The 11684-nt window shown below is 39.0% G+C and overlaps 1 protein-coding gene and 1 long non-coding RNA gene across 2 annotated transcripts in view; both read left to right on the forward strand.

Moving 5' to 3' along the window:
- Positions 1-5289, forward strand: part of CENPE (centromere protein E) — a 36183-nt gene extending 30894 nt beyond the window's left edge. The window contains exons 37-42 of the mRNA XM_061372066.1: positions 176-379; positions 938-1050; positions 1539-1636; positions 2499-2658; positions 3121-3380; positions 4342-5289. Coding sequence (XP_061228050.1) covers positions 176-379; positions 938-1050; positions 1539-1636; positions 2499-2658; positions 3121-3380; positions 4342-4439 — 933 coding nt within the window. The 3' untranslated portion in view covers positions 4440-5289. The remainder of the gene's footprint in view (positions 1-175; positions 380-937; positions 1051-1538; positions 1637-2498; positions 2659-3120; positions 3381-4341) is intronic.
- Positions 5290-6759: 1470 nt separating this feature from the next.
- Positions 6760-10898, forward strand: LOC133222399 (uncharacterized). Its single transcript, XR_009728286.1, has 3 exons — positions 6760-6864; positions 9148-9228; positions 10724-10898. It is a non-coding gene; the product is annotated as an uncharacterized LOC133222399 (long non-coding RNA).
- The last annotated feature ends 786 nt before the right edge of the window (positions 10899-11684 follow it).

Raw genomic sequence — 11684 nt, forward strand, 5'->3', positions numbered from 1 at the left:
AATACTAAAAGGTGACACAAAACCGTGAGGTAGACACCAAGAGTTGCCATAGAGCCTGTAGTGTTGGGTGTTCTTGTGTGGTTTGAGTTTTCCTTTTATTAGGAGTATGACCATGTGCTGTTACTGTTGTATCCTTTTGTATAACTACTCATAACTGATTGATATATTCCAATAGGCTATGGAAGTAAAAATTCAGGAATTGGAAAATGTAATAAAAGAAGTAGGAAAAAATGTTGACGAGAAAGATGACACTATAAACAAGTTACAAGCACAGATAAGAACTAAAACAGAGACAAGTGAGGTCACCCAACTGCAAGACAAACTGAATGAGATGGAGAAGTGCCTCAAAACTGCCTTGACAGAGAATCGGAGTCTTCAGGTATGAGCAAAATACTTCACTCTTCTCATTCTCATCTGATCTTGGAGAGAGAGCCTGCTTGAGAACAGCCGTAGCTGAAATGTAGCTCTCTCAAGTCAGTTTGGTTTGTATGGCATTCTTAGAGTAAAACACCGTACTTGCCAGTTTCACACTACCAGTGCAGCTTTCAGAGGCAAAACTTACAACCCAGTCCTGGGCTCAGCAATATTAGAAGCACTTATGTGATGCATTTCTGAAACATTCTAAAAGTTTTATTTTGAAACTGAAGCACGAGCTGGTTTTTTTTATGTAAAATGGTTGCATACTAGTTCAAAATTCCCTGACTTAGATGTGCAAAGAAGTCAAACTTGCTATAGTATGATTGCATGTAATACACCAGAGTTAGGATACCAGCTAATACTATAGTACTTGTTGGTAATGTGGGCATTCTTACTCCAAAATAACTTCCAGCTCTCAGTCTTGTCCTGGAAAATCTAGCAGTAAAGGTGCAAGGTAAGCAACCCTTAAACTCATTGCTAAGAAACAAGCCTTTCTTAGCACTTAATCTTTTCTTTTCAGGTGAAATTAGATAAAGGTGCTGAGCTGCATAAGGAAGAAATTGAGAATCTCAAAACACAATTTGTAAAATGTGATATGGAAAGAATGAAACAATCCAAATCTTTTGATACAAAGTAAGTTCAGCTTTTACCTTGTTATGGTTCTCCACTCTTTAGCTCTTAGCTCTTACTTTTCCATTTATTTTTTTCGACAGAATAAGAAGTGAGCCTTTAGCTTTATGTGTCCTAGGTTTTTGCTGTAGCTAGATTCCAGAGAAAGTAAAAACCACATGCATCTCTGGTTGATTATAAAACTCCTACTCTGTATGCACACCAAAATATCAACCAACCCATGTTCAGCCATAAATGAAATAACTTTTCTGATTTAAAAAAAGGTGAGAAGAAATCAGTAATCGAAATCACTCTTAAGTGACTGGAGTGAAAGGATACACAGAGAATTCTAGTCCAGTTTGTTTCCTGCACTCTACCTAAATTTGACAACCAGGTTTATATAGTTTTACCTGTAATAACTTTGTTTTGTATTTGATAGCACATAGTAGCTCTCCTGCGACTGTGATTATTAAACAAAGATTTTTTTTTTTCTCCCTTCCTGCCTCATATAGACTTGCTAATTATAAAGCTCTTGCAGAACACCAAGAACAACAGATAACAAAGCTGAAAGAAGAACTTAGAAGAGCACATCGACAGCATGATGTTACTGGTAAATTCAAAACATATATAAGGAGTTCTATGTTAAACATTCAGTTTTAAGGTCATATGGTTGAAATCCAGATTGAGATGTAGGTGTTTTGCTTCAAAGGGTATAAGAAGGATTGGGTGCTTTGGAAGATGAGGTGGAAAGTAAAATGTTAGCTGCACATACAGAATCACATAATCATTAGGGCTGGAAGAGATCATCTAGTCCAGCCCCCCTGCCAAGGCAGGGCCACCTAGAGCAGGTTACACAGGAGCGCATCCAGGTGGGTCTTGAATGTCTCTAGAGAGGGAGACTCCACAACCTCCCTGGGCAGCCTGTTCCAGTGTTCTGCCACCCTCAACATAGGGAAGTTCTATCTCATGTTGAGGTGAAACTTCTTGAGGTTTACTTTATGGCTGTTGCTCATCATCCTGTCACTAGGCACCACTGAGAAGAGTATGGCGCAATCTTCCTGGCATGGGCCTTTTAGATACTTATATGAATTAATGAGATCCCCTCTCTGTTTAGTCTTTTATCTATACTAAACAGGTCCCAGCACATTTGCCATTTTTTCCTTGACTTCACATGTGAACAGCTAATTCTAATCGTAATTATTACATATTTGAAACTATAACTATTTTAACTCGAAATGACCCAGTGAATATTCTCTTAATTTTCTCAGTATCTCCCTGGCAGTGTGAATAGTGGGGGGGGTGGAGGAGAGGGGGTGGTGGTTTACAAAAACAAAACAAAACAGAAAATTATTGCAATGGCACTTGTAATTGAGTGAGGTTTTACCTGTAACACCATAAAAAGGAGTAGACTGAAAAAAAAAACCTACTGACTGTCCAAATAATGCATGTATCTGTATAAAACTGTTTCCTAGTGGTGACAGAAAAAGCTCCTCAGCAATCCCAAATGCCTATTACTTGTGGTGGTGGCAGTGGTATTGTGCAGAGCACACAAATACTTATTCTAAAATCTGAAAGAGTGAAACTACAGAAAGAGAACTCACACCTGACAAAACAACTCGACATTCTACAAAGGTAAGTATAAAGCTGATCAACATGTCAAATTATTTCTTGCTATTTAGCTGTGTATGTCATCAGCATCTCTTTCTGGGAGGCCTATAGAAGTGAGTAATTACTATTAATATAAGATTTTTCTAGATACTTTCACATCAAACTTATATTTAAAGCTAGTGAGTGCCTGCTTATGTATCTTTATGGCTTTGACCTTGGTTTTGTGTTTTATTTTTTTTAATCTCTTAAATGCTAGAAGCTATACTTAAATTGTATGTTGGAAAAATTTTTATCTGAAAAAATAAATTGCCTCTGAAAGCGAGATGACAGGGATATGGTGTTGCATTGCTCTGTGTGTGTGTATGGTATGTCATCTGAAAATACAGGAACTGTCTTGTTGGGAGGGGTTTTTTTTCTTTATATAAAGGAACTACTTTAAATTTTTCTTAATTAAATGCTGGGGTGTGTTTTGTTTCTATTTTTCAGTAATGAGCGTCAACTGAAAGAGGAAGTTAGAAAATGGAAAGAAAGAGCACTAAAGAAAGAGAAACTCTTGAGAGAAAATGCTCGAGAGATGATACCGAGTTCCCCAAAGAAGACAGTGTCATATTCCCTTAAAGAACAAAAGCCTTCACCTGCCAAGGAACCCATTTCCCAGGAGGCTGTGACTTCAGAGGCAGTGAAGACTCTGCCACCGACTTCTGCAACAAAAGTATTTGGTAATTCCAGCTTGGGTACACTTACAGGTGTGTGACACAGTGATAGTGTCCTGTAAAGGCTTGGAGGGGTAAAATATAAGGAGTGGTCTGTGAGATGAGGGTGGTAAATACTCTGTACTTCCTATATTCTGGCCTGAAGTTTGCATGATAACACAATTTTCCTGAGTGTTTTTCTTTTGTTGTAAATCTTTAGTTTCTTTTGGTTTTTGTGGGGTTTTTTTACTTTTGTTGGAAGTTTTTATGACTGACTTTTTAATTAGCAAAATATTGTTACATCATACACATATAATTACACATAGTGTTGTGAATGTTCCATCCCTGGGTGGTGTTCAAGGCCAGGTTGGACAGAGCCTTGGGTGACATGGTTTAGGTCATGAGGTGTCCCTGCCCATGGCAAGGGGGTTGAAACTAGATGATTGTTTTCAACCCTAACTATTCTATAATTCTATTTTATGATTACCAGGTAGCTGATGCTCTACACTGTTTTGCTTTTTAACTTTACATTGGTCAAACACAGACTTCTGGCAAAACTGTTTGAACTTATCTGCTGGTTAATGTTTTTTTTTAAACTTCAAAATCATAGACTCCAGTCTCTGTTGCATCTGTCTGTCTGCCTGGCTTCAGCTGCAGTAGTAGCTGTCTAGATAACTTCTGTTCCTCAGCCCTACTCAAGATTTCTTACATCTGAGGAAGTCTCCTAGTACTCTACACTAGCATGTTAATGCTACTGCCCTCATCATTGCACTTGCTTTTAAAAACCTCTAGGAGACATGTTGGAAAGTTAACCAGTTTTCAACGGACTAATGGCAGACTTCCAGAAAGAATATAATCCATTGCAGTTCCTTGTGGTACTGTTACCAAGCTCCTCAGAGGCAAGCTTTGATAGAGGACATTTGAAACACTGGTCAGGATTGAATTGCTGTATTCCTACTGCTTGTCTAATTGGGAGAGTTTAAGTGTTACTTTAACATTCTTGTCTTCTGTATAGGTACACAGCCTGCGGGAAAAGAGCCCCCAGAAGAACATCTTAAACACTGGCTTGGACCTTCAAAGAAAGACAAAGCCCCTGATTGTATTCCCCAGTAAAGTTGTTTTGTTGTAAGCTGGCTTTACTGTCACTGCAGCCAGAACCTGTGTATATGAAAGAGAAGTACTTCAGGTCAAAATCAATCAGCCTCTCAAATTGTGAGAAAAGCACTCGCATGCAGATAACTTGCTATCTTGGAGTTGCTACTTCCCACAATTGGAAAAGCTGTCTTGTTGCCTACAAACTGCTGTTCTGATGATGTTCTGCTTTGGTGGCTTGTTTCTTTCCTGGATGGCAAAGAAAGAAAAGCTAATGTATTAAAGAAAAGGAAATGGGAATGGAACATTAATCTACTGTGAAACTTCTCACTCATAAATTCAATTCTGTCATTCCTAAACCAGCCCTCTTCTGGGTGGGCAATACTTGTGTCTTCAGAGTGCTGTTGAGTTGGAAAGAACTATGCTTTTTGTTTCTTAGCATACAGTTTTTATACCATGCTTTTTCTAAGTCCACAGAAACTGCATTTTCACCACAATTTTAACCTATCTGGACATTGCAACTGAACTCACCAATTTTCTGTTTATAGGGCGCATTCAAGGGTTCCTTTTAAGCACCTTACAGTATTTCTAAATTCAGCTAGGTGTGGTACCAAGAATAACTTTGTACTGTTCATCATCTTTCAGAATACTTCTAGTGCCTGTCTGAAGTTGCTACTGGAATTATTTTTAATAGTAAGCAGTGGACCTGATATTTCTCTGCTACTCTAGTGAATTGAAAATGAATGGTGATCAGTGCTGCAAGACACACTCTTTTAATAGCCTGCTTATCTTCATTGTTCGACCTACTTTATGTTTGTGTTGTATAATAACATTTGTTTTGGCAATAAAATGTTAAGTATTTAAAAATATATTTGTTGTTCATTTTTGCTATGTTCTAAGGGTGTTTGATTACAATATTCAGTGTCTAAGAACTCTCTTTTTATAGTAATCACATCACTTCCATCATTATCTTGCTTCTTGTCTTCTGCCATCTAACTTTCTGCAATAATTATTTTGTGTGGAAGTTTACTGTTGGTGTTTAATTTAATTTTTTGAGTCTGTCAGGAAATGTTTGGGGTCTAAAAGATAGTTCTTCTTCACATGCCCTCCACTGCCAACTAAATAGGAATTTGGCACTCAAAACCGAAGATCAACTCTGTTTAAGAACAAAATAATCATCGTGATACAAGAGTCATATTTAGGGAAGGTACATGTATCAAAATCATAATCCTTATTTTATATGAATAAAGCTTTTGATGCAGGTGTCTAAGTATTCTGTTTTGGGTTACCCAAACTGATAAGCAAATGGTTACACTGACATGTTTCCTGGCATGCAGCAGTTACAGTCATCGGAAGAGTTGCACAAGGATTATTTATGTGATGGAGGTCTTTAAGAGGTATCTAAAAGAACCAACTACCTTTTGTCCTGAATAGCTGAAAACTGTACTAACTACTGTAACTACTAAGAAATTGCAAACATTTTTCTCCGTCTTTGACATGAAATGTATTTTAGGAAGCTTTTAAAGATATTGCTAGCCACAACTACACAGGTTCTCACTACTATTAATGTGTTCAGCAATGAACTGTCTCCTTTCCTAACACAGCCATGGGCACGTAGGAGCAGTTTATTTCCTGACAGTGATATATGTGAAGTACTGATGCTTTTGTGGTGGTGTTCTTTAATTTGTTTGGTTTGAGGTAAATTGGTTGGCGTTTGGATTTTTTTCTTTAGTTTTTTTGGGGGTTTTTTGTTTTTTCAATTTCCACCATGATTGAAAGATATTTCCTTTACCAGCTTTTTTTGTCTTTATTCGTTCCATCTTGGTGCTTTAATAAATGAGTTAAACTAACTTTTTGCCTTTTGGAAGGGAGAAACAATGTGTGTATACATAGATCTACCTTTCTTATACACAGTTTCGGGTGCAGCTCTGTTTTAAAAGCTAAAGTAATTTAGCAAAAAGACAAGACAAACTTAACACATAAAGTTAAGTAACGTTATCCCAGTTTAGTCACGGAAGTGGCTTTTCTGAGGAAAATACGCCTTACAAGTTAAGGCGGGATTCCAAATTCTTCATGAAACATAAATAAATTATTGTCCTAGTTTGGAATTAGGTAGCTTATATGGCTTAAAGAGAGATTGCTTGGGAAAGGAAAACATGTCTGTGGCCTGTTCTGGTGGGAATCCTGTGGATTTCTTGAATTCCCTAAGGAGAATGGATGGTGAACGCTGGTGCTCTTTTTTTTTGTCCTTTTTCCGCACGAATAAAACCGCAGCTTTCAATCTCGAGTTTCGGTAGGTGGCGGCATCTCAACGTTTCAACAGGAAATTACGTTCTAGAGAAAGTCACCCCTTAGACTACAACTCCCAATAAGCACAGCAGAAAAGACACTGTGCTTCATTTTGTACAAAGGTCAGCAAATACAACACGCCGATTGCACTCGCTTGGTGAGTGACTGTATGAACATTTATTTTTAAATGCCTCATAGAATCAGCAAATGTTCATAAAAACTGATTGTTAGATTGAAAAATGTATTTCTTGTCCTTGCTTGTTTGAAAAGTATTTATTGTGCTTGTTTGTGAGGCTGAAAAATGTATCTATAGTGTATCGTACTTGCAAAGTGTTAAGGTGATTTACAGAAGTACTTGAACTGATCAGTTTTTGTTGTGTTTTGTGCTGAAAAGATACGTGCGACAAAAAAAGACCCCCAAAAGCTTTCTCTGCCTTCAGGGAGTGCATAAGATTTGGATAGCCGGGGGGGAGGGGTAATAGTGCAGTGGTTTCTGTGAGAAGCATCTAGAAGTTTACCAGGTGTCCGACAGAGCTAATGCCAGCCAGATCCGAGACTGAGCAGCTGCTGGCCAGGGCCAAGCCCATCAGTGGTGGCAGTAGCATCTCTAGGATAATGTGTTTAAAAAGTGGGGAAAAGTTGTTGCACAGGAGCAATTGCAGCCAGAGAGGAGTGGAAGGAACAGCTCTGCAAACACCCAGGTCAGTGCAGAAGGAGGGGAAGGTACTCCAGGTGCTGGAGCAGAGGTTCCCCTGCAGCCCATGGAGGTCCATGGTGGACTGGATACACACCTGCAGCTTGGGGAGGACCCCATGCCAGAGCAGGGGGATGCGTAAAAGAGGCTGCGACCCCATGGGATGCCTGTGCTGGAGCACAGTCCTGACAGTAACTGTGGCTCATGGAGAGAGGAGCCCATGCTGGAGCAGGTTTGCTGCAGGACTGGTGCCCCTGCAGGGGACCCACACTTGGAGGAGTCCTTCATGAAGGACTGCACCCATGTATGGGACCCATGCTGCAGCAGTTTCTGAAGAACTGCAGCCTGTGGGAAGGACTTGGAGAAGTTGGTGGGTCTTGATACATAAGCTGTAACTGACTTAAAACCATTAAATCTTTTATGTATTAGAATAGAAAGAATTTTTCCGTTCAGTTTCTTCAGAAGTCTGATTTATTGAATCTGTAACTGCCAGGGGAACACTGGTTTTGCTGCAACTTTGTAGGGAAAAGCTGCTGAGAAAATAGACAGGATTTCTGGGCAAAATCAGATAAATTAATAATTTGGTTTAAGATACAGGACACTGAATTTGGTTTGCAATCTGAGCCACAGCTTGGATTTGAGTATCTCTAGGTGACAGCATTGTTTGCTAGTTTAGGGGAGATTATGGTATCTTTATCTTAACTTCTCAGTGAAGTACTTGGTAATTTGGATTCATGTATATTTTTTTAAGACTTCAGGTTCTTGGGATGCCTTTCTACATTCATAGCTACGTAAACAAATTTTGCTCTGTGGGTTAAAAGTGCAGAAAGTTTTGCTTAGTGATAACCCAGTTAATAAATACCAGGTACTGCACTCTGACTGAAACACAATGGCTTCACTCTGAAACATCCTATTCAGTAGTTTGCTCCTTATGTAACGGAAAATCCACAGGAGAGAGAGGATTGCATTTGCTTTTTAGTTATTTGTCTGCAACTTTACATGCTGTTTTTCTTTAAACATGCCACAACGTTTCAAGGTATGTGCTTGGGCAGAAGATAGGAGGGCAGCATTTTGCCTTTTGGCTGCTACACACTAAGTAAGGTAGAGCATCCTGGAGGTTCCTTATTGCTTGTCCAGCATGCTCAGTAGTCCCCTGAGAGCAAGGAAGGTGAGAAGGGCAAAAGAGGACAGAGCTTTATTATTCTCTCCTGTGCCTTGTTGCAGCTGGGAATTTGCAGTGCTGGGAGTTTCCTGAGACAATTCAGAGTCAACACCAAGGCCCAGGGTATTGTGTGGAATTTATTGCAATCTAGGAAGTTGATGAGCTTAAGAGGAATAGACGGCAGACTTGCTTTCTAAGAACAGAATAGACAATGGAAACGCAAGGTTATGAACTACGGTGCTTCTGTTTTATCTTAACTTTTTTTTTTTCTGTTTAAGGCAAAACAAAGTCTGGCTTCTGCTATAAAAAAGCCTGGCTTTTGAGCTCAGATACCTTCTGATATTTTTTTAGCTTCTTACTGTATTAAAAAACTAAACCAAAACAAATATTGAGGCAGCCTCCCCTCAGCACCCTGCGTGACTCAAGGTCACACTGCAGCAAAACCGGAAAGTCTGTGAAGCAATTTGATGTCAGAGGTACTCAGAATCATGTCTAGTTTTTGGAATGCATTTGCATCTGATTCCCAGGAATGTTGTTGGTTTATCTTTTTGTTAAAGATTCTGTGACATCTTTTGTCTGCACAGATCAGCAGCATGGGTCGGCTTGATGGGAAGGTCATACTGCTGTCAGCAGCAGCACAGGGGATTGGACAAGCAGCTGCTATAGTAAGTGGGAAAATGTTCTCCTGTACCTAAGCTAGGTCTCTAAAGCTAGCTTGTCCAGAGACAGCCGCACCACCACCAAGCAAGTTCTTGAATTCCTAAACTGTAGATGAAGCCAGAACTATTCATTGAAAAAATCAGGGAATAACAGAGTCATTATATTGCACGCATTGTGCTGTTTGAGTTTCTGAAAGTCTGAGGCTCCAAGTGGTGACATCAGGCAAGGATAAGGGCAAGATTCAAGAACAGCTGCAACCGCTTTTTTAACAATACACATCTGGTACTGTCTGTAGGTTTAATCCTATATCTCTGCTGCTTTGCTCTGGAAGAAGATAAGGATAGAAGGAATATTTTCTGTTATACCCTATAGTAAAACAATGATACTTTATTTACGTTAATCACTGACATAACTAAGTCTTACATGATACCGACTGCACAGCTACAATATTGTTCACCATGAGCAGCTGTGAGAAATAATTTAGAATCAATTACTTGAACAGAATTCAACATATGTATTAACCTGGCTACCTTTTAATTCCTTTTGACCAGTTCTTCCCCTGCCATTTCATTCTTCCATAGCAGATAGAGAAGCTAGTGAGGTTATCTCAGTATCTCTGTATTGTGGTCAACAAGCCGGGAAAAGCTCCTGTAAGAAGGATTTCTGCCAATCCTAGTTAGTTTCATATGCATGCAATTAAGAATGCAGGAGACTGCTAGTCTTGGCACTTATGTTAAAACACTTAGCCCAAAGGAGTAGATGAGTGTAAATTTGTAAATACCCAACAAGCATGGAAGGAAGACCATTTTTGTTAAATGTCACTGTCCTTTTAAGCTGCACTTGAGACGCTTATTTTGAAGATTAGGGGCTACAGTCTGAGATGTCAGAATAATTTTGACACAGAGGTTACTTTGTTAGCATAGCTGTTGATTTATCACAGTGCAGAGAAAGCAGGCTTTGAGGGGAGCATCAAGAATGAGAGAGTATCTCCGGTTAAGTGCCAAAGAAAGGCATGTTTGTTTTAATATTGCTATATTCCTATGGTTTGGTTGCAAAGTATTTTCATAAAGGTTCTGTATTGCCATTTATTTTTATGACTTGTGCCTTTATCTGTCAAATCCCATTTAAATCAAACAAGACAGACGATTCTAGCCCTACCTGTTTGTAACAGGCTTACTACTGTCCATGCAGCTAATAAACATAATAATAGTACCAGTTGTCTTAGTTTGATTACTGTTATTGCACTGTATTTATGGATTCCATAATTTAAGGAAAAGAAGTTAACTCTTGTCTTGTATCACATACAGTTACTTAGTTGTCCCCAAGATGTGTGGTAATTGATGCCCATTACTCCCCGCCATGCCCTAAATGAAAAGTGAGAGATCAACTGCCTTCAGCCAACTTTAATTCAAGCCAAAAACAAAAGGAAGATGAAACAGAATTTATTTCTGGTAAGATCTGGAATACCTAAATATAAACTGCTTCTCTTGTATTCTGCAGGCTTTTGCAAAAGAAGGAGCCAAAGTCATTGCTACAGACATCAATGAGCCTAAGCTGCAAGAGCTGGAGAAACATCCAGGTAAATGACCTACAGTAGTTGTTGGTTCAGCTCTTGCAAGTTTTGGTGTAGAATGGCTGAAATCTAACTTGAAGATAGGGCAAACTTCAAAAGACCAGAAAAGGAAAATACCCAGACTAATTCTTAGGTGTTGGCATTGCTTTATTCTGTGATGTGGAATGGCAAAGATTCAGCATGTAACACACTGCAACATCAGCATATCAGACAGAGTATTATTCAAGGCATGAGAAATAACTTGAGTTTTTTGTGTCACAGAAGCAGCTCATTTCTGATTCCCAGAGTGGCACCTGTTTCAGTTGTTTTTTAAGGTCACTAGGCTAATTGTCAAACACAGCACTCTAAAAGGCACAGAATGCTTTTCACTCATCCCAACAGCTAATATCCAGCTTTACAAAAAGTAAATTTAGTGTCTTGCATTTCCATGGCACGTAGTTACAAAGGAATGCATGAAGAGGATAGCTGCCTACTAGAGTTTACTACGTCTTCAGAAACTAACCCCGCAACACTAGGTAAGCCTGTTCCATTTGCACAAATGTTCAGGCCTGAAGATTACTTTCTTACTGATGTCACAGGAGCATACTGCAAGGAGCAGTTTTGCGTAGTTGTGTTTCTTAATCATAAGTGATGCAAGTGTGCACCATCATATAAAAATAATTTTTCAGTCTTGAAATAAAAAGTAAGACTTGGATGTATTTTACAACTGAAAATTCTTCCAACTTAATTTGATGGAATGAATTGGATTTAAGGAATTCCTGTTATAGGGTGACAGTCAAGTATGCTAAAAGCACTTTTCTCTAGTGCAGCTTTTAGAGTGAACGTTGGTCTCTGTTGACTGGAGTTAACCACAAGCAATCTCTTTGTGACTCTTTGGGAACTTTAGGA

The sequence above is a fragment of the Neopsephotus bourkii genome, unplaced genomic scaffold (assembly GCF_033783945.1).
Source record: "Neopsephotus bourkii isolate Nb327-2 ecotype Australia unplaced genomic scaffold, CSIRO-AGI_Nbou_v1 NB_1592, whole genome shotgun sequence".
NCBI classification, from domain to species: domain Eukaryota; kingdom Metazoa; phylum Chordata; class Aves; order Psittaciformes; family Psittacidae; genus Neopsephotus; species Neopsephotus bourkii.